Here is a 22678-nt window from a genome sequence, read left to right as displayed (position 1 = left end):
TTGGACTCACGTGTTGACAATACGTAAGTGGCGCAATCGGTAGGATAATAATTATTGATGCGATTACTAGACTATTCAATTCTCTAATTTATTATCCGTAAAAGAACTTTCACGAAACCTAAGAGGTAGTCGTTTCATGGATAAAGAACAAAATTCGACAGTGAACTCCACATCGACTCAAACTTACATCACTAACACGCAACCTTCACCACATCGACTCAAACTTACATCTCTAACACGCAACTTTCACCACAGTACGCTTACAACCCACTTTACTCGTGAGAGCACTACACACCGACATCTACACGCATCAGCACACATGTACACCAACACCCATCACACCATCCGATTCAGCACCAACGGGAACCAGAAAGGACCGATAAACAGATCGACTCAGTTCAGTAAGTTTGCGACCTCCTCAGCGATCAGTTCGACCTTATTTCTGCGCGTCCCGCTTCTAATCCGCCAATACAATTTATTACCGCCAATATTATTATTTATACCGGTTAGTTAATACTAATCTTCATTATTTTCAATACCAGTGTAAATCGTTTGGTTTTGATTAAAAATAAAAAAAACGGCTGTTTGGGGTCTACCGACATTCACCCTCACGGATAAATTAGGTTTCATTTCTTTCCGCGACTTTATTTTGTGATTCGAAACCCCAAAAGGTGAGTGCACAAGAATTTAATACAGTGCTAAAGCATAAACAGAAGTTTAAGAAGACACCATTAAATCTTTAACCCAAGAAGTGAACCCAAACAAAGACATAATTAAAACAACTGCCTAAAAGGAGACACCATTAAATCTTCAACCCAAGAAGTGAACCCAAACAAAGACATAATTAAAACAACTGCCTAAAAGGAGACACCATTTAATCTTTAACCCAAGAACTGCACCCAAACGAAGACACAACACCGAAATAAGCGAATACCCAAACTAATCAAGCGTAAACCATAAATACAAGCAATGGCAGTAGCAGCGCCAGTGCCGATCTCTCTCTCTGACTCGAATATGATTCAAGTCGAAAAGCAAATATCCGCCGAAGAGAGTTTCCAAGGTGACCCGAGCACGTTATACACGTTCATAAGCCGTATTGATTTCATCTTGGCCTTGTATCAAAAAACAGACGAACGACAAAAACTCATCATCTTTGGACATATAGAACGGAACATCAGTGACGACGTCATCCGCACCCTTGGAGTAACCAACCTCACTAGCTGGAACGAACTGAGAACACAGCTCATCCTTAACTACAAGCAGGTACAAAGCCATCAACTACTGGAGGAATTCAGGAATACACCATACAAAGGTGTATACTAACCAGTAAATTTGAATTAGAAAACGATACGTCAGAAATTATTTTGTACACTAGACAAATCCAAACAAGCGTTGAAACTTTAATTCAAAAATTACCCACTCACATTTATCTTAGAATTGTTAATTGTAATATCCCAAACTTAAAATCACTCATAAATATCTTATAAAGTTAATTTAAAACCAATATTGAATCAAAACAACCAATTACTCCTTTCCAATCATCATATAACACAACTTATCAACCATATTACCGACCATTTATTCAACCACCACCACCAATACCCAGAAATACCCCATGCCTTTTCCCCAACATCCATCTTCTTATACTTACTCACAACCTAGTGCACCAATGATGCAACCACCCAGACCAAATCCACCATTTAACAGGCATAGTATATTTACCAGAATCGCTTTGGACCCAATTACGTAGGTGTACCAATCAAGGGAAAATATGACAACTAATAACAACGTTAAGAGACAGAAACCATCAGATAGCGGACAGTCAAGAATGAGTATAGAAGAACTGAGATACTAGGAAGAAACACCATGTCCGTCTGAATACCCATACAACCAAGCATACCCCTATTATCCTTTTTATCCATATTTTCCTCAAGTTGACCCCCATTACGCTTACGACATTCCTAACCCACATGACATGGAGCAAGCAGAAAAACTTCGGCTGGCAGCCCCGGATCAAGCCAATACATAGTAATTAAAAACAATAATAATAATCTAAGGTGCCTTATTGACACCGGTTCCACAAAAAATATGTTGAACAAAAATATTTTCAAAAAAGGTTCCTTATTGTAGTTGACTATAGAAAACTAAACGAAATCACTATACCGAACATGGACGAAATATTAGGCAAACTTGGCAAATGTAACTACTTCACGACAATAGATCTTGCAATAGAAATGGATTCAGAATTAATACCCAAGACCGCGTTTTCAACCAAGCATGGCCATTATGAATACACACGAATGCCATTTGGGCTTAAAAATTCCCCCGCTACGTTTCAACAGTGTATGATAAATTGCTTGGTTTACTTAGATGATATTATGGTCTTTTCCGCCTCATTAGAAGAACACTTACAAGTTTTTGAAAAACTTTCACAAGTTAATTTGAAACTACAACTAGATATATGCGAATTTTTAAAACAGGAAACAACCTGTTTAGGACATGTCATAACTAAAGATGGAATTAAACCAAACCCCGACAAAAAAGAGCCATAGTACAGTACCCACTGCCAAGTATAACCAAAGAAATTAAAGCTTTCTTAGAGCTCACATGTTACTACAGAAAATTCATACCCAATTTTGCCGAAATAGCTAAACCCATGACTAGATGTTTGAAAAAAGGAGCCAAAATAGACACCAAACAAAAGAATTACATAGAGGCATTCGAAAAATTAAAACTACTAATCTCTGAAGACCCAATTTTAAAAATACCGTATTTTGAAAGAAAACTATTAACTACAGACGCAAGCAACGTAGCCTTGGGAGCTGTCCTCTCACAAGATGGACACCCCGTTAATTACATCAGTAGAACTCTAAATGAACACGAAGTAAATTACAGTAGGGCGACATTTTGAAATAGCTTCCAATGACCAACCATTGTGTTGGTTGCACAAATTAATAGAACCCAACTCTAAATTAGTAAGATGGAAAATAAGGCTTTCAGAATATGACTTTGATATAAAACATATTAAAGGAAAAGAAAACTATGTCGCCGATGCCCTATCTAGAGTAAAAATAGAAGAAGCATTTTTTGGAGAATCCATGCAACATAGCCCAGAAGAAGATAGTAGTAATCTAATAAGTTTGTCCGAGAAACCCATAAATTGTTAAAAGCGACAATTCATATTTTCTAAAGGCCTGAAATTGTCCGAAGCCTTGTTTTATTAAAAAATATATCTACCTATGCACTATTTAAAGAATTAGTACTAACTACTCACGAAAAACTTCTACACAAAGGAATCCAAAAAACTACAAAACTTTTCGGCGAAAAATATTATTTTCCCAACAGTCAGCTTCTTATCCAAAATATAATTAACGAATGCCAAATATGTAACTTAGCAAAAATAGAACATCGTAACACAAGCATGCCCATGAAAATTACACCCGAGCCCGAACACTGTCGCTATAAGTCCGTAATAGACATTTATTCTTCCGAAGGCAATCACTACTTAAGCTGCATAGACATCTACTCTAAATTTGCTATCCTTTAACAGATGAAAACAAAAGATTGGCTAGAATGTAAAAATTCACTTATGCGAATATTTAATCAATTAGGAAAACCCAGAGTTCTAAAAGCAGAAAGATGCAGCGCATCGCTGGTTTAGCTCTCAAACGATGGCTCGAAAGCGAAGACTTAGAACTACAACTTAATACAACAAAGCCAGGCGTAGCAGACATAGAAAGACTTCATAAAACAATAAACGAAAAAACCCGAATTATTAAAAACTCAGACGACAAGCTAAATTAAGTAAGGTAACAATATGTATATATCTATATTTACAATCACAAAACAAAACACGACACAATCGGACAAACTCCTGCTCACATATTTCTTTACGCCGGACAACCAATCTTAGATACACAACTAAACAAAGAAACTAAAATTAAAGAGATAAATAAAAACAGAAGAGGATACGAAGTCGACACCAGATGTAGAAAAGGACCACTACAAAAAGGCAAATTAGAAACCCCATTTAAATTAACACAAAATGTCGAACAAACTGACGAAGATCATTGCAAACTTACTAGCAGAAATTGAGAAACACATTACACAGTACAACAGCTAATCTGGGGGGTGAGAAATTCCAAGTCAGGGTGATGGTACTAGGTCAGTATAGTAAAACCCTCAAAGGGTTTGGCGTTCGTATGTGTCAGTTTTTTTTTATGACCTTTTAAATTTCACAGTGCAACAGCTAATCAGGGGGGAGCGAAATTCCAAGTCAGGGTGATTGTACTAGGTCAGTATAGTAAAATCCTCAAAGGGTTTGGCGTTCGTATGTGTCAGTTTTTTTTTATGACCTTTTAAATTTTTTCCTTATTCCCAAAATGTTATAGTGAGTACCAAATATAGTGTGTAAAAGCTGCTACAACCGTCTAATGGATTGGAAAAATAGATAATAGTGGTTCGCGAGTTATGTTAAACTACGTTTTTGCCAAAATGTTACAACTAAGCGAAAAAACATCAAGAAATCATGCCAAGCCCAACAGATCCTAATCAACAACTTCGATACTGATCATGGATACCTCTTACTCACTGATGAACCAATACAAAATCCATCAGAATATGAACATCATTGCCTCCGCATCAACCTTACTGATATAGATAACCAACTATTTCAATACTAAAGCAGATAATTACACTAATATCCTACAAATTAAGCTTTTACACAATAAAATTTTAAAAGAACTTAACGGAATAAATCTGCACCATGCAAATACACAGAAACGAGAATTGATTAATATAGTAGGATCCGCATTTAAATACTTATTTGGAACACTAGATAATAACAACCGAATGAAGATTCAAAATCAATTAGAATCAGAAGCAACAAACTCAATCAGTTTACATGAAATAGATGAAGTAATTCAGTTAATTAACAACAATATTCAAAAGATTAAAGAATGTGGAGATAAACATAGTAACAGAGAGCAGTTTATATATGAACTAATTCAATTTACCGAATACATAGAAGATATTACAATGGGAATGCAACTTTCTCGACTAGGACTCTTCAACCCAAAATTAATTAATTTTGATAAGTTAGAAAACATAGATAGCAGTAATATTTTGCAAACTAATACATCTACTTGGATTAATACTTATCATATCACATATCCCTATTAAACAAAAAACTGTTAACACTATTAACATAATACCCTACCCGGATACCTGGATAGTAATGGTTATGCCAAGAATTGAATAAAAACTTATCGATTAAAGGTAATAAAATAATAACAATAAAACAATGTAAAATTAAAATAGGAAAAACAATATTGAGTGAAAACCATCTAAACCCCGAAATTAACTTGACTCCATTGTACGCACCCTTAGAAGACTTAATAAAAATAAAACCATTAGAACATAAAGACATTGTAAAGCTAATATCAAATAACAATATCACAGTCCGTATAATCATACTGATCATAAGTCCTGTATTATTCACATACATATATTTGAAAATTAAATCTAAAACAACTATAGAAATACAAGATAATCCCTTTTAAGGGGAGGGGAGTGGCATAATAAGCATATCATACCACCGTAAACTGCAAAACCCGCTGACTAGACAATCTTTGCTTAGTAAACAAATTCCTTTATAAGTGCACGCTGTAGTATCAAACGCGCGCATGATCGCTGTCAAATCAAAGTTTGCCATTCTTTCTTTTAAACTTTTCTGTACAATTTAGTCTTAAGCTGATGAATGAAATAAACGGACGGGCGTTGACCTTAGGCTTCCTAGCCCGGTCATTTATTGGACTCAAGTGTTGACAATATTTGTGGAATCATACGAGGAGACGTGTTATGGTTTGGCGTCAACGAAGAGATTGATGGAAAAAAAATATAGAAAGTGAAATAATGGCATTTCTAAAGTTTGGAAGTACTTTAGAAGGCCGGAAATAAAAAGTTTGCCAAATGTCTACAGTGTGGTAAAGAATATAAGACAAACGGGAACACAAGCAATCTTCTTGACCACCTAAATAGATTTCATTCAAATCTAGAGAAGGATGAAGAAGAATCTAGCCTAAGGTGACTTCAAATTAAATAAAGAAAGTTAACAGCTAATTTAATTGTTGTCATAAAGCAGAAAATGTCGCGAATACTATAAAAGTTAAATATTATGTTAGAGTGGGACATAATAAATAAAGTATATTGTATTATTACAGATAATGCAAAAGTTGAACAATATTAATGCTGCCACGTCAAGTGGTCCATGGAAATTCCGAAAAATCTCCGATTTTGAAAATTAGCAAGTTCATTAGGAAGGGGACGAGACGCATACCCCGTGATATAAATATTTCGTCAAAATATTTTTTCTTTTTGTTAAAGTTATTGAAGGTTGAAATTTAGAGGACAATAAAATTGTAAAATTATTTTCTCATAAACTACTGGAGGTAAATCGATGAAATTTTGTGAAGTCAAAAAAAACATGTTCGTGCTATATTATAATATTTTTTCATGAGCCATTTGTTTAAATAATAATATTTTACATTATTTTTTTTTAAACAATTGAAATTTTTTAAGTGTTCTTCATCAAAAAAAATTGAAAAGTATGTGACACAACGCGGAAAATATTCACCTTTTGTTCATTCATACCACTCCAAAGATATTGAATTTTTTGTCCCCCTACCGCTCTTAAAACGTATGACACATCGTTGCGCAATATGCGATCGTTGCGCTTATGCTTTTCTTGCGGCACAGACGAAGTCAATCTGAAATTGACATTAATAATAAATAAAACTACAGGGACGCACAGCACCAATAACATATTACGAAACAATTAAATATTAAGAATCGAGAAACCTCGCTAACTTTTATAACTAGTTTAAGTTACCCGCTAAACCAATTACTATTTACATTAAAACCTAACGATTTTCAAAATGCTCTTGCTAAAGCACAAGAACTTCATTCAAACCAAATGCGATCACAATGTGCTTTGCAATTTATTAAAAGCAACCATGAAATTGGTTCACTACACCAGCCTCAAGCCAATCGAAGATATCCGAATTTTCAGAACAACTTAAGGTACCCTCAAAGAAATAGTAATTCATACCAAATGTATTCCAATCATCCAGAATCCATGGAAGTCGATCAATCAATATAATTAATAAGTTAACCCAGTCCAAAGAAACCAACAACATGTTAGGTATAATTGGCAGACCAATTATCAACCAACAAATATGTATACCAAACAGGTCAATTGAAAGTGCACAAATAAGCACACAACCTCACTCAAAATTTCAAGGACTCAATATTATTGGTGAGAACCATTTTTTAGGGCAAACTCTGATTTGCCGTATGTTATTAAAACCGATATAAAAACTGGGCAAATGAATTTAGAATTCTCATATATACGTGGACAACCAGTTCATATATGTACATATATGGGCTGGAATTCATATAATAAAAACCTTTTAGTAATTCAAAAATCCATTGGGTACACAAAACGATTTTTAATTTAATTTTAATTAATTTCCTAAATAAAACCGGGGCGACCATTGATATTTCTAATAGAAAATTGATTTAAGGGGATAATAAAACAGAGAAAATAAATCTTCTCAATGATTTAATTATATTAAACCCCTTGAGACAAAAAAATCCTGAGACACCCGCCAAAGATAATACTTACAAACTAATTAAAAAATGTTTATCATTCAAAAAATAAAATAAAAAATGATACTACGCAGAGAAGAGTAAATGAAGCAAATGGTCATAATACATTAAATATAAATAATGTTGAAATTTCTGACGAACTTGCTGAAATAACAAATGTAATAATAATGAAACAAAAGATATCAAGATTTCATTGCTAAGAGAGGAAGTTATTAAATTAATAAATAAAACTCATCAAAAAAATTTATTTATTTATTTATTTATAATAATTCATATAACAAAAAGAGTTTTATTATATAAATACATAAACGCAGCACTGGCTACGAGGCCTTCAGCCGTCATGTAATTATAACTAGGTGAAAAATTCTATTTGCTAAGGGTTAGTAAAGATGTAAGTTGCTTAAATATATTTTAACAAATCGTTGGTTTTTAAGAATCTATATACAATCATCACGTTTTTTTCTGAAGGTTCACTTAGTAGTTTTATGAGATCAATGTTGCCAGAGTTGTGGGCTGTTGGGTGAAGCATCGGACAGAGTGTGAGTAAGTGTTTGATAGAAGCGGTGTCATCGCAAAGGGGGCAAATGGATGGGCTTTTACCCGATAGTAAGTGGGCGTGTGTTATGATAGTGTGTCCAATCCTTAATCGAGTATATGTCTTCATTGCGCTAGTTGGAACTGTTGACGAGTAGATTATACGATTTCTGGCTGGGTTTATGACCGCGTAGTGATGTTTAAATGTTTTCCATTCGCTTGCGTTTTTTTGATGCCATCAAAAAAATTATTCAGGGGCATTAAAGGCATTACGCCATTATCTTTTGCAGTAAAAGATTTAGAAATTCACACGGATCATCAGCCATTAGCATTTACAACGTCCGAAAAAAATCCTAATGTTAAAGTGAAAAGATGGATAATTTTTTTAGAGGAGTTTTCCCCAAAAATAATTTATAAACAACAACATTCTGCAGAAAGTAGTAATGAGTATCAAATTCATGAAAAAAAATCCTTTGAATAATTTTAAGCAACAGATAGTAATTGATAATGGTGCAAGAATTACTGTCTTAGAGACGATGACCACTTTTATTAAAAGAATATGTGAATCCAAAAGTAGTTACAGGAATATTTTGCACACCTGAAGTGCTATTTGAAATAAAAACATTTTGAAGAAGACATTTTCTACGGTAAAATTTTTTTATACTAACTATTTCCTAATGAAATATGTAATTTAAAAAAAAAAACAAGGAACGGTAATTGAGCAAACTTATAATAGAGCGCACAGAAATTATAGTGAAAATTTGGCACAACTTAGGCAGCAATATTATTGGCCTTTAATGATAAAACAATTTAAACAGTAGCATACTTGTATTTAATAGTAATAAATAAGAAAGACATCCAAAACTAATTCTAATAGGGGAAGCACCAATACCAAAAAAAAGGTGAACAACTCCACATATGTAGATATTTTTTCGCACAAAACTTAAATTTTTTATACACTCAGTCCTTTTTTTACGCGATTTTTGGTTCTGCCACTAATCGCGTAAAAAAAAATCTCGTAAAAATGGTTAGTTTTCCAATATTAACTGACGAATTGGTTCCAAATATAAAAAATATCGCGTATAAAAAAAAAAATATTCAAAAACAATACAATAAGTTTCAAATTTCAGACTTATGATTTACTCATTCATAACAAAATAAAAAATACAAAACAAAAACCATATATGTATGTATAAAAGAGAAAAAAATAGAAAATAGGTAGATTTATTGAAAAAACCGTTGAATGCTGTTTAATCACTGTCATTATCCGTAGTGGAAATTATTCTTAGCCGCTTATTTTGATGGCCGCCACTGATATCACTAGAATTTGTATCAGAATCAATAGTAAGAACTATGGATTGATGTTCTGATTGACTTAGCATCTCCGACTGAGTTTGCACCATAAATTCAGTTAATTTTGTTTGAATGCTTCTTTTTGGACCCAATAAATTCCGATGTAGTTCTTTATATCTTAACATGCAGAGACTCAATTCTTTTTGAAGAATTCGTGCACGTTCGGCATCAGTATCATTTGCTACAAAATAATTTTCCAATTCTGCTGCAAGTTTAAGACCAAGCAAAAAACGAAAAAAAAACAATCGCGTTAAAGCGAGAGATTCGCGTAAAAAAGGGAATTTGCGCTGCAAAAATAACCACGTTAAAGTGAAATAGCGTAAAAAGAGATCGCGTAAAAAAAGGACTGAGTTATTCATATTCCAAATTTCTAATTGTAAAACATATGGAGAAGATAAATAAAGAGTTAAATGAAATTTAAAAGAAAAAGCTTTGGAACTGTTACAATCATTTCCAGATGTTAAAAGTATAGTTATTGATAGTGAACCAGGCTTAAGTATGATGCAGTTCAAGTCTTTAATGGGGAGTAAATATACAAATTTATTATTGTACTCCACACAGTAAAGTAATGATCAAAGACAGAAAGAGTTCATTCAACACTGATTGAAATTTCTAGCTGTTTAAAGCAATAACACTGCTTAATACGTAATTTTGAATAAATTATGAGAGCAGTTCAACAGTATAATAAAAAAATTCATTCTGTAACAGGTAAAAATCTTGGAATATTTTATTTATTAATGAAGCCCTCGAAAATATGAAAAATGTGTTGCAGAATGCACAAGAGAAAATACGTCTTCTTCTTCTTAATTGGCGTAGAAACCGCTTACGCGATTATAGCCGAGTTAACAACAGCGCGCCAGTCGTTTCTCCTTTTCGCTACGTGGCGCCAATTGGATATTCCAAGCGAAGCCAGGTCCTTCTCCACTTGGTCCTTCCAACGGAGTGGAGGTCTTCCTCTTCCTCTGCTTCCCTCGGCGGGTACTGCGTCGAAAATACTAGAAAAAATAAATTAAACCCCAAATACAAAAATACAAGTAGTAATAGAAGATTTGGAGGATGGAGTCATGTGTAGAAGTTCACGCAAGTGAGGAAAGTTCTCTGATCGCCATTCACTTGGGAGTGGCCAGAAACGATTCTTTTACACATGGCTCAAGCAGCTCACTACTTCCGGTCTTTGACCAAGTATCCTCTGGGTAGCCTAAGAACATCCGTTCGAAGGCGAGCTAAAGTGAGAAGGCGAAACATTCCCTACAAGGGTTGTGCGCTGGGTTTGGGACCCGCCACGTAAAAAACACCCCCAGTGAAGAGCTACAACCAGTCTCGGATGAGAGACCCCCCTTTTTATGACGACCATGGCAAACGAAATAAGGACTACGAATTGAGGGCATGCACCTGGAATGTCCGAACCCTTAATTGGGAAGGTGCCGCTGCCCAGCTGGTTGATGTCCTCGTAAAGACAAAGGCTGACATCACCGCCGTCCAAGAAATGCGATGGACGGGACAAGGACAGAGACGAGTAGGTCCTTGTGACATTTACTACAGTGGCCATATAAAGGAGCGCAAGTTTGGTGTAGGATTCGTGGTGGGAGAGAGACTCCGTCGCCGAGTACTATCATTCACTGCGGTGAATGAACGTCTAGCCACAATCCGCATCAAAGCGAGGTTCTTCAACATATCGCTGATTTGCGCCCACGCCTCGACGGAAGAGAAGGACGATGTGACCAAAGATGCCTTCTATGAGCGCTTGGAGCGCGCTTATGAGAGCTGCCCCCGCCACGATGTCAAAATCGTGCTTGGCGACTTTAACGCCAGGGTGGGCAAAGAAGGTATCTTTGGCACTACGGTCGGTAAATTCAGCCTCCACGACGAAACATCCCCAAATGGGTTGAGACTGATCGACTTCGCCGGGGCCCGAAATATGGTTATCTGTAGTACTAGATTCCAGCATAAGAAGATTCATCAAGCTACCTGGCTGTCTCCGGATCGAAAAACTACCAACCAGATCGATCATGTTGTGATAGACGGAAGACACGTCTCCAGTGTTTTAGATGTGCGTGCGCTCCGAGGTCCTAACATCGACTCGGACCACTATCTTGTTGCAGCTAAGATTCGCACCCGCCTCTGTGCAGCAAAAAACGCGCGCCACCAAACACAAGGAAGGTTCGACGCCGAGAAGCTGCAATCACAACAGACAGCCGAACGATTTTCTACTCGGCTCGCACTCCTGCTCTCTGAGAGCACTCGTCAACAACTCGGTATAAGGGAACTGTGGGACGGCATTTCAAACTCCTTACGTACAGCTGCAACCGAAACCATTGGTTTTCGGAAAGTGACAAAGAACAGCTGGTACGACGAGGAGTGCCGTGTCGCAGCGGAGAGAAAACAGGCTGCCTACCTCGCAACGTTACGATCGACCACTACACGTGCGGGATGGGATAGATACCGAGAGTTGAAGAGGAAGCGAGACGCATTTGTAGACAGAAGAAGAAAGAGGCTGAAATGCGTGAGTACGAAGAGCTTGATAAGCTGGCCGACAGGGGTAATGCTCGAAAATTCTACGAAAAAATGCGGCGGCTTACGGAAGGTTTCAAGACCGGAGCGTATTCCTGTAGAACCCCCAAAGGTGATCTAGTCACTGATGCCCAGAGCATACTTAAATTATGGAGGGAACACTTCTCCAGCCTGCTGAATGGCAGTGAACGCACAACACCAGGAGAAGGAGAACCCGATTCCCCAATCGATGACGATGGAGCAGACGTTCCATTACCCGACCATGAAGAAGTTCGAATAGCAATTGCCCGCCTCAAGAACAACAAAGCGGCAGGGGCCGACGGATTGCCGGCCGAGCTATTCAAACACGGCGGCGAAGAACTGATAAGATGCATGCATCAGCTTCTTTGTAAAATATGGTCGGACGAAAGCATGCCCAACGATTGGAATTTAAGTGTGCTATGCCCAATCCATAAAAAAGGAGACCCCACAATCTGCGCCAACTACCGTGGGATTAGCCTCCTCAACATCGCATATAAGGTTCTATCGAGCGTATTGTGTGAAAGATTAAAGCCCACCGTCAACAAACTGATTGGACCTTATCAGTGTGGCTTCAGACCTGGCAAATCAACAGCCGACCAGATATTCACCATGCGCCAAATCTTGAAAAGACCCGTGAAAGGAGAATCGACACACACCACCTCTTCGTCGATTTCAAAGCTGCTTTCGACAGCACGAAAAGGAGCTGCCTTTATGCCGCGATGTCTGAATTTGGTATCCCCGCAAAACTAATACGGCTTTGTAAACTGACGTTGAGTAACACCAAAAGCTCCGTCAGGATCGGGAAGGACCTCTCCGAGCCGTTCGATACCAAACGAGGTTTCAGACAAGGCGATTCCCTATCGTGCGACTTTTTCAACCTGCTTTTGGAGAAAATAGTTCGAGCCGCAGAACTAAATAGAGAAGGTACCATCTTCTATAAGAGTGTACAGCTGTTGGCGTATGCCGATGATATTGATATCATCGGCCTCAACACCCGCGCCGTTAGTTCTGCTTTCTCCAGGCTGGACAAGGAAGCACAGAAAATGGGTCTGGCAGTGAACGAGGGCAAGACGAAATATCTCCTGTCATCAAACAAACAGTCGTCGCATTCGCGACTTGGCTCTCACGTCACTGTTGACAGTCATAACTTTGAAGTCGTAGATAATTTCGTCTATCTTGGAACCAGCATAAACACCACCAACAATGTCAGCCTAGAAATCCAACGCAGGATAACTCTTGCCAACAGGTGCTACTTCGGACTGAGTAGGCAATTGAGAAGCAAAGTCCTCTCTCGACAAACAAAAACCAAACTCTATAAGTCACTCATAATTCCCGTCCTGCTGTATGGTGCAGAGTCTTGGACGATGTCAACAACGGATGAGTCGACGTTGCGAGTTTTCGAGGTTTCGAGTTCACTCGAGCTCTGAAAGTATTCGACGCAGTACCCGATGGGGAAGCAGAGGAAGAGGAAGACCTCCACTCCGTTGGAAGGACCAAGTGGAGAAGGACTGAGTTGTGAGGTTTACTTTGTGAGGTTATTCTTGCTCAAACCACACAGGAAAAAAGCACAAAACACTTACCACTTGAAATGAAAAGCACTTTGCTGTGAACCAGCTGTTTTACAAAAACAAACAAGACAAAATAAAGAAATGGAGAGCCAGGTAAAGTGAATAATTTTGAAAATATGTTAAATTTGGTGAATATATATCTAATAATTTAATTTATTTTTAAGTTTTCAAAATGTGACAGAACAACTCATAAATATATTTTTTTATTCGCACATGTATTAAATACACACATACATACATACATATTTACATATAAAATCTTGACCGAATTATTTACTTTTTATTCATACATACATACAAGGAAGTAAAATTTATTTCAATAAAATAATTGCAAATTTATTTAAAAATATTGAAATTAACATAGGACATGAGCATAGACCTGTTACATTCTAAAAAGTACATCTCCAATCCTCTTAAGACGAACCATATGTCTCATGTTACACATTTATAATATACTAATAGATACATATGTTCATATCACATTATTAACTCCCCCACATCTAAATTGAAGCGTCCTGTTTTAAAGAGGAATAGTGCTTGATTCTTTCCATCATTTGATCTATGGGCTTGGCTTGCTTTTGCATTGGTACGAGTATTTGTTCAATGTTAATTTTAACCTGTTTGCTCTTATTCTATTTGGTAATAATATCATTGTGAGAGGAAAGGAAGGCACAAAAGACATAGATGAAATCGTTTCTTGTCTAAAGAATACTGCAAAAAAAGAAAAGTGATGAAAAGTATTGAATTATACACTGATGACATCTTTTATTATACCATGCTCAGACCGACACTTGATCACACGATTTCGGCTGTTGAATGGATTATCCCACTAATCTTAAAAATTTATCAAGATTTCGCCATACAAAAATGACAGTTCCAAATCACTTCATTGAAATGATTTGAAACTGATCCACGCTAAATCTCTCTGTGCGACTCTGATTTTGCGCAATCTACTTGTCAGCACTGGAAATCTTTACATTATCACAGCTGATGCTGAATGCTGAATGTAAACAAACAAGACAAAGAAGACAAAAAAATAAAACTAAAAATTGCCGTTGATTACAAATCAAATTACAAAGTAAAAAAAATATGGAAAAAACTCAAAAAAAGAAACGAGTTATGTGGAGTGAGGCTGCCGGGGCCGACTTAATCGAGGTGTGGCAACAAAAAATGCCAGAGCTGCGATCAACGCGGAAAAATAACCACATATACGAGGAAATGTCATGTATGATGCTTTTGGCTGGACACGAATATACGTCCAGTGAGATTAAAATTAAATTGTACAATTTTACCAACAAATACAGGTAAGTAATATATTATGAGGTCAACATATAAATTAAATATTTTTTTTTTTATTTTTAGACAAGAAAAGCAGAAAATTGGCCCATCGGGTGGCTCCCCTAGTCGGTGGAAATATTATGAGGCGGTCCACCAAGCAGTAGGTGGTTTCAAAAGTTTTTGTTCCGCCGAACTTGTAGAGGATAGCATTGTGGGTAAGTTTTAAGCGCATTGGAGTAGATTTCAATATTCATAACAAAATGAAAAACGGTTATGGAATGTTTCCTTACATTTTTATTTGTTTCTTCTATTTTTAGTTGACATGGAACCAATTTACATTGAGGACGATGCATAAGGAGAGCCGCCGCTCCCAAGCCCAAGCGATGGACCTTCTACGTCGCGTGGTTGCGCTCGGCCATCATCAAGCGATGCTGTAAAAAAGAAAAAATCAGGGTTAACAATAATGGAGGAAATGAAGGATGACTTATTAAAGGCGACTGAGGCGATGAAGGCAGCCGATGAAAAGCGTCTTTCTCTCCTACAAGAATATATAAACGATTCAAATGAAGTGAAGGATGCTTTCATCGACTTCCTTCGTCGCCAAAACTAGATTCAAAAGTATGTGAATGAAAATGAAAATATATATGTATTATATAAAATATATATATAAATGAATACGAAAATGAAAAATAAATATAAACATGTAAATGAATACGAAAATATACACATACATATGTAACATATATAAAATATAGAAATATCTGTTTTTTTTTTTGTACAAGAATTAAATTAGGAGATATGTAAGTATGGATCGGTTGAGATTTAATAATATTTCAAAGTTGAATGTAATAACTCACCGAAATACGAAACGAACGCTTGGCTTATTTCCTCTGCTCTTGGGTTGACATTTCCACAAATGTTAGAGACGTCTTCTGGCAACTGCCGAGATTCGTTTTCGATTTGTTGTGCTGCAATCCACTTTTCATTAATTTCATCATTTTTCTCATTTAAAAAGTTGTGCAAAACGCAGCACGCTTTTATGATGATTTTCGTGTTGGCCATGTGGTTATCCAAGCCTTTTCCAACCCGTCTAAACCTTCCCTTTAAATGGCCGAAAGCATTCTCCACTACTCTTCGGCATTTCGAGAGTACATAAGTAGTTCAATTTTTTTTTATCCAAAGGTTGGTTTACACAAAATGGGTACGGTTTCATCAAATGTTCATCAAATTTGAACGCAGAGTCGCCCAACAAAACGACTGGAACATTAACTGACGATATTTGTTTACTCATGTCTTTAAATATAGTAGATTGTGTCAACTCGCTTTTTAAAGATGATCTCTCAAATATTGAAGAGTCATTACAACGGCCTGGACTACCAACGTTGATGTATATAAAGCGACATCTATAACATTAAATAAATATATTAGGTGTTTAAACGAGCTTCATGAAAAAACTTACCTTGCATCTACTAAAGCCAAAAGTACTGTGGAATACCAGCCTTTGTAATTGTAGTAGTCAACAGCATCTTCTGCAGCTGGGCGAACTTCTATATGACAACCATCTAAAACTTAAAAATATATAAAAACTCAAATGTAAAAAATTTAACTTATTACCTATAGCGCCTAACACTTGAGGGAAACCCAATGACTCAAAAATATTTAAACACTCGCGCAATTGAATTTCGTTCATTGGGAATTTCTTCAAATACAAAGGCCACAAACAACGCCAGACTTCATGACAGAAATCAATTAGAATGGAGCAGACAGTGCTTTTACCAATTCCGAACATATTTCCAATTGTTCGGTATTCTGCAGAAGAGCCAAGAGCATATAAAGCAATAGCAATGCGTTTCTCTAATGGAATTGCTTTGCGGTAGTTAGTGTTTTTCTTTTCCAAACCTTTCAACATAATGCACAATTTAATAAAAGAATTGCGCTTCATTCGGAAGTTGTTTTTAAAAAACGCATCAGAATTCACCTGGCAGTCGACTTCCCAAAACATTTGGCCACGAGTCTGAACTATATACACATTATAATTAAACGAAGTTATAATACCAATATTTATATATGTATGTACTTGCCTTTATCCAAATAGACCTTGTTGAATTTGCTCCATATAGACTACACATTTTTAGTGCTACGTGTTCATACAGCAAACGTTTCATTGCTAAGCGGTTAGAATCAAACAATTCCCAAATTATTTCCATTGAGCGGAGATAATTTAGAAAAAATAAGACAATTTTTATAACAAGGTACGACATTACAATGTTTTCTTTAATAAATACTTTGATGTTTATGGCTGAATGTCAAAAACATCTGATTTATAAATCACTAACGGCAGTAAGAACACTGTTGGGTTATGAAATGCTTAAATGTAATCTAATCTTTTAAATTTTCGGTCTGAACATGGTATTACATTAATATATTATATCAAACATAAAATTATTGGGCTTTTTTTTGGTAGAACGTTGCTCTCTAAGAGGCTGGTCACTTCGTCTTAAAGGTGTTTGATTGCAGGAATTTACCAAGGCATTAGCCAATGGGTTTGGATGTCCCCGAAGTTTAGAAATACATACATATATCTCATTCTGCTGTCTTCTATCTCCTTCTTTACTATAGGGATATCAAGACCTTTATGAAGGTTTTCATTACGATGTACCATGGCGAACCTGTGATTGTTCTAAGCATTTTAGATTGCATTGTATAACAGCACTTTGTTGTCTAGGCTAAGTTTCGAACTTTTGTTTAAGAGCCAGTTTAAATTTGCTGCTCTTAACTTCATGCAAGTTATTTTAAATAAAACATAAATTTCCTGCTTCTTAAATATGACTCCAAAGTTGTGTGCAATTCGTAAGGTAAAACGTTTTTGATTTTCCATAAAAGGCCTTCATGCCAGGCAGTATCGAACGCCTGAGCTACCTCTACAAAAATAGCTGAACAGTACTCTCTGTGGTCGAATAATTTCCTGATTTCGTTGGTAATTCTATTTACTTGCTCTAGAGTTCCATGCTTAGCAAGAAAACCGAATTGGTGCGTTGGTATTGTACTATATTTATTATTTTCTTGGAGGAAAGGGGTCATCTTTGATAGTAACACTTTTTCAACTATTTTAGAAATATTATCATATCCTGATGTTTTTTCGGATTTAAATTCAGAAGTAGAAGTTCTAATAGACACAAGTGACTTGTTAGCGGTATTGGTCAAAGTTGGCTACTTAAAGTTGTCCTTTGGGCAATAAGGTTGAAATACCTTTTTTAGGTGATTTGCAAAGCAATTTGCCCAATTATTATTCAACTGTCTTAGAGGCATGTTGGAATCTACTAGTGGCTTAAAAGACTTTGGGCTTTCCAAAGAGAGTTTTGCGGGCTGGAATTTGGTAACTGTTTCTTTATATAATTTTCAGTGTTGTGTTCTTCCTCGTGTTTAAGCACTTTTTTTTAACTTAAGTACAGCAGATTTCAGTTGAAGCAGAGTTAAAGGCAGAGATAAAGAGATGTTTAACTCCTCTCTCACTGGAAGTGAGAGAACAATTGCTAAACGTCAAAACCACCTAAACTTTGACAGTTGATCGAGTTCAGGAGGTTTTGACGTTCAGCAATTGGAAACGAGCGATGGCCAGATTGATATTTTACCAAAAAAATATGTAAACGGAGGGATTTGTTGCATCGTTCAAGACCACCTATAAAAAATGTAAAACAATGAAAATTAAATAAATTTGTGAAATTTAAAGGTATTTGATGAAACGTTGTAATTCTAAGCATCATAGTTTTATTTTCAATGGAAAATGATTAAAAACATTTAATGATTGAGAGCTAACAAGCTTAAATCCTATTATTGGGTATTGAAAGGACAAAAGTCAGTTGTTATAATATTCTTTAAAAAGATGTAAATAGTTTCTACATGTAATAAATAACCACTATTTAGTAATTTTTATTCATACTAAATGTTGGGTATTGGGTTGATAAATGCCCAAAAATTGTAATTTTGTTCAATCTGGAATAAGTTTAACATCCCTTTATTCCTGGTTAAAGGGGAGCGACTCAATTGCCATTCACGTCGAGGTAGGGATGGCAACGATTAATCATTTGATTAAGTTAATCGATTATTTTCATTCAATTTACGATTTAATTACATCGAAACACCTTTTCTAATTACTCGACTATTACTCGAGTAATTGCAAAATAATCGCAAACAGCATTTTGAAATTTAATACATTTTATGTTCATCTAAGTTAGCGTACAAGGGTTGAAATTGGTCGCATCAGTCATTAATGACTGGAAACGGTGTAAACGTAGTTAAATTCTAATATGTCAACGTAGTTTAATATCAACAAATGAATGTCTGGTAACACTGCATTTACAGTTAAGTCAAACGCATTTTACGTTCAGTTGTTTGGAGAGCAATGGCGCCAAATAAAAGCGAAGTGTGGAATTTTTTTAATAAAATAAGCATTAACTACGCTAAATGTCAACTTTGCTGCAAAAAATTTAAAATTTTCTAATAACACATCAAATATGGTATGTTGTAGCATTTAAAATTAAAGCCTGCAAATTGGTGGTAAGTTGGAGCAATCGGTATTACATTTTAAATTTCTTCTAGTTATATATAAATATATGTGTACAAATTAGACTCTGCATTCTAGGAGTAAAGACAATGTTTCCCTAAGTGATGATGACACTGGCACCATGATTGTAATGCCGAGTTGCAGCAGCAAACCGATTAATGAAAGCCCTTTGAGTGAGGGGCCAAGCTTCAGCCGCAAGAAACCGAATGAAAGCAGCGTGAGAGAGCTACCCAGCTGTAGCAGTAAAAATCCTCAACCCCTCATTTCTAAAGTCTTCCAAAATATTGAAAACTTTTCGCTTTATGGCTCAAAGAACCAAAAGCTACAGCATGGAATAGTGGAAATGATTATCAAGGATAATCTTCCTTGTGACTTTGTTGAAGGTATATTAAAATACATTACAAAACAAATTGATAATTAATGACGCTTTTTGTTCATTTAGTTTTTAAAAGCTAAAGGCTTCTTAAGTTTCCTGAAGCAACATTTACCTCTTTACAAAGTCCCAACAAGAAATACCATCAAGGATAACATTGAAAAAATGTACGATGAAGAAAAAGAAAAATGTGTAGCGATGCTAAAAACTTTTTCATATTTGATTTTAACGACAGATATCTGGACTGATATAGAAATGAATAGCATGCTTGGTGTGACCATTCATGGTGTAAATGGGACGAAGCAATTTAATGGAACAATTGGCGTTTATAAATTAACGGAAGCACATACTGCATCACATATTTCCGAAGTTCTCATTGCTGCTTTGAAATACTTTTCTATTGACGAAAAACAAGTAATGGCTGTAGTGACCGACAATGGAGCAAAAATCGTAAAAGCTGTACATGATTCATTTGGCAAAAAACGCCATATTCCTTGTTTTGCACACACCCTCAATTTGGTATGTGAAAACTTACTGAACAATCCTGAAGTAAATGCAGTTGTTGTAAAAAGCAAAGAAATAGTTAAGTGGCTAAAAAGAAGTGTTAAAGCTATTGATGATCTTCGAAATATGCAAGCTGCTGCCGGAGCTGCTGAAGGCAAAATGCTTGAACGGTTCATTAAACTATGTTCATGTATTAACCAAATACTCCTCAACTATTCTGACGCACCGGTAATGATAACATCTAAGGAAAAAGATGATATCATGGAAATACTTAGTATATTGAGACCATTAGAGGCAATGACTGTACAACTAAGTGGTGAACAACGAGCAACGTTAAGTCAAGTGATTCCATTAGTTCACTGTTGTCGGGAACAAATAGTGAGAATAACAGCTAAACAGCCAGTCGCTGAAAAACTAAAAGATGTCGTGTTAAATCAGTTTGATCGTAGATTTGGCTACATCGAACATTCCTTTTTGCTAGCTGCATCAACATTACTCGATCCGAGATTCAAAAAAAATAATTTCAAAGACCCATTAGCGTTGTCCCCAGTTATATAGTTTTTACGTACTCAAATAACAGTTGCAGACTATACTATGGAAACGGGCAGCGAGTCGTCAGTGGAATTGGTAGAGAATGTGTTTGACCTCTGGGCTCCTCACAAAACTCTAGTGCACAAAAGAAGGAGGAAGGACAACGATTTTACATCTCCACAAGATGAATTGAGCCTTTATTTGAATAGTGAGATATTAGAACTAAGTCGAAACGCTATTGATGGAGAAATGAAAACCGTTTACCCAAAACTGTACGGACTTTCAAAAAGTATTATCATCTACTTGGTACCTCAGTACCAGCTGAGCGGCTTATCTCAAAAGCGGGTGCAACTGCGATCGAAAAACGCAATCGTTTGACAACAAAACGTTTATCGAAATTGCTTTTTCTTCAAACTTGGTTCAACAGAGAATAAATTTTCTTGACTTCAATAAATATATTTTCATTTATGCTAAGGCGAATGAATTTTTAATACGATATTTTAATTTTATTTCCGTTTTTGTTTTTGTGTATATACCGACATAATTTGAATGTCTGAAATAAGAATTTAGTCTCCTATATTTTATTGGTTTTATTATTACGCAAAGTTGCAAAACATAGTCTTTTAATCAAGAGGCAATTCTTTTACTTTAAGATAGCTGTACATATAATAAAAATTTAATGTCATTGTGCTAATTAACTTCAAATATAGGCCATTTTCTCTTTTAGAATATGTCTGGTCTGGTGCTGGTCTTTATGCAATTTAGTATTATTTGAAAGCATTGAAATTATTCGATTAATCGATTTTTTTACATTAATTGCAATTATTTTTTTATATCTTGCAATTAATCATTTGATTATTTAATCGATTAAAAAAAATTTTGCCATCCCTACGTCTAGGTCACCTTTTCTCATTTACAAGTTTATATATTTCACTATTAGTAATCTCTCTAAAATCAACTGGTTTCATGTTTCTATTTGGTGTTGCCAATACAGCTGCATTAGTTATTTCATCATTAAATTCTCTTATACTTTCATCAATGTCTCTTCCTGTATGTATTTTGCAATCAATATTGATGTGGTTGCTGATAGGCATATTTTCTATACTTCAACCAGTTAGTTTTATGTGATGTTAGAGAAACTTTTGGCTCAAATATCATGGGCTGTTCGCATAACTTTATTAGTACAGGAGAATGATCAGATAATAAGTCTGTACATGTATCAGCTGTCATAAGCGACCTACCTATATTTTTGACTACAGCCAAATCTATTAAGTCTGGTATTTTTTTTTCTATCACTGGGCCAGTATGTCGGTTTATCAGGTTATAGTGTAGTGCAGCTGTCGTCCTTCGGGAGTAATAAGACGTGAGCTCCAGTACGTGTGGTTTGCGTTGCAATCTCCACCTTCAGGAAATCTTTGATCTGGCGTTCCAAAAAAGACTTTAAAGTCGCTATCTGTAGTTTTAAAATGAGGTGGGCAGTATATAGCCATAAGGTGTAGGACACAACCCCGATTTTTTAGTGATATTGTTGTAGTTTGTAACTGTGCTGTAGCATGAGATTCTAGAGCATAGTCGTTTAACCGATTTCGAACCAACACTGCCGTGCCATCATGCGCTTTTCCATCCTGATGATTTGTAACATAGAGTCTTAATCCCGGTATATTGAAATTATTTTTATTCGATGATGAGTTTCTGATAAAAAAATTACATGTATATTTTATTCATACAGAAATCAATTAATCTCTAAGTTATGTTGGTTAACACCGTTAGAAT

At 35.7% G+C, this 22678-nt stretch overlaps 2 protein-coding genes across 2 annotated transcripts; one reads left to right on the top strand and one right to left on the bottom strand.

Annotated features, from left to right (window-relative positions):
• Positions 1 to 10612: 10612 nt before the first annotated feature.
• On the top strand, positions 10613 to 15645 carry LOC126764861 (craniofacial development protein 2-like). The gene is made up of 4 exons (XM_050482491.1): positions 10613 to 13748; positions 14321 to 14959; positions 15018 to 15148; positions 15251 to 15645. Exon 1 carries the CDS (start codon positions 10880 to 10882, stop codon positions 12185 to 12187), a length of 1308 nt encoding a protein of 435 aa, XP_050338448.1. The 5' UTR covers positions 10613 to 10879; the 3' UTR covers positions 12188 to 13748; positions 14321 to 14959; positions 15018 to 15148; positions 15251 to 15645.
• On the bottom strand, positions 15276 to 17410 carry LOC126764883 (putative nuclease HARBI1). Its single transcript, XM_050482531.1, has 5 exons — positions 17015 to 17410; positions 16548 to 16947; positions 16393 to 16495; positions 15791 to 16336; positions 15276 to 15364 (listed from the first exon to the last, which is right to left on the bottom strand). Exons 1-4 carry the CDS (start codon positions 17192 to 17194, stop codon positions 16024 to 16026), a joined length of 996 nt encoding a protein of 331 aa, XP_050338488.1. The 5' UTR covers positions 17195 to 17410; the 3' UTR covers positions 15276 to 15364; positions 15791 to 16023.
• Positions 17411 to 22678: the final 5268 nt, after the last annotated feature.

The sequence above is a fragment of the Bactrocera neohumeralis genome, unplaced genomic scaffold (genome assembly GCF_024586455.1).
Source record: "Bactrocera neohumeralis isolate Rockhampton unplaced genomic scaffold, APGP_CSIRO_Bneo_wtdbg2-racon-allhic-juicebox.fasta_v2 cluster10, whole genome shotgun sequence".
In the NCBI taxonomy this organism is placed as follows: domain Eukaryota; kingdom Metazoa; phylum Arthropoda; class Insecta; order Diptera; family Tephritidae; genus Bactrocera; species Bactrocera neohumeralis.
Note: the sequence above shows the minus strand (reverse complement) of the source record. Positions and strands in the feature narration are given on the sequence as shown.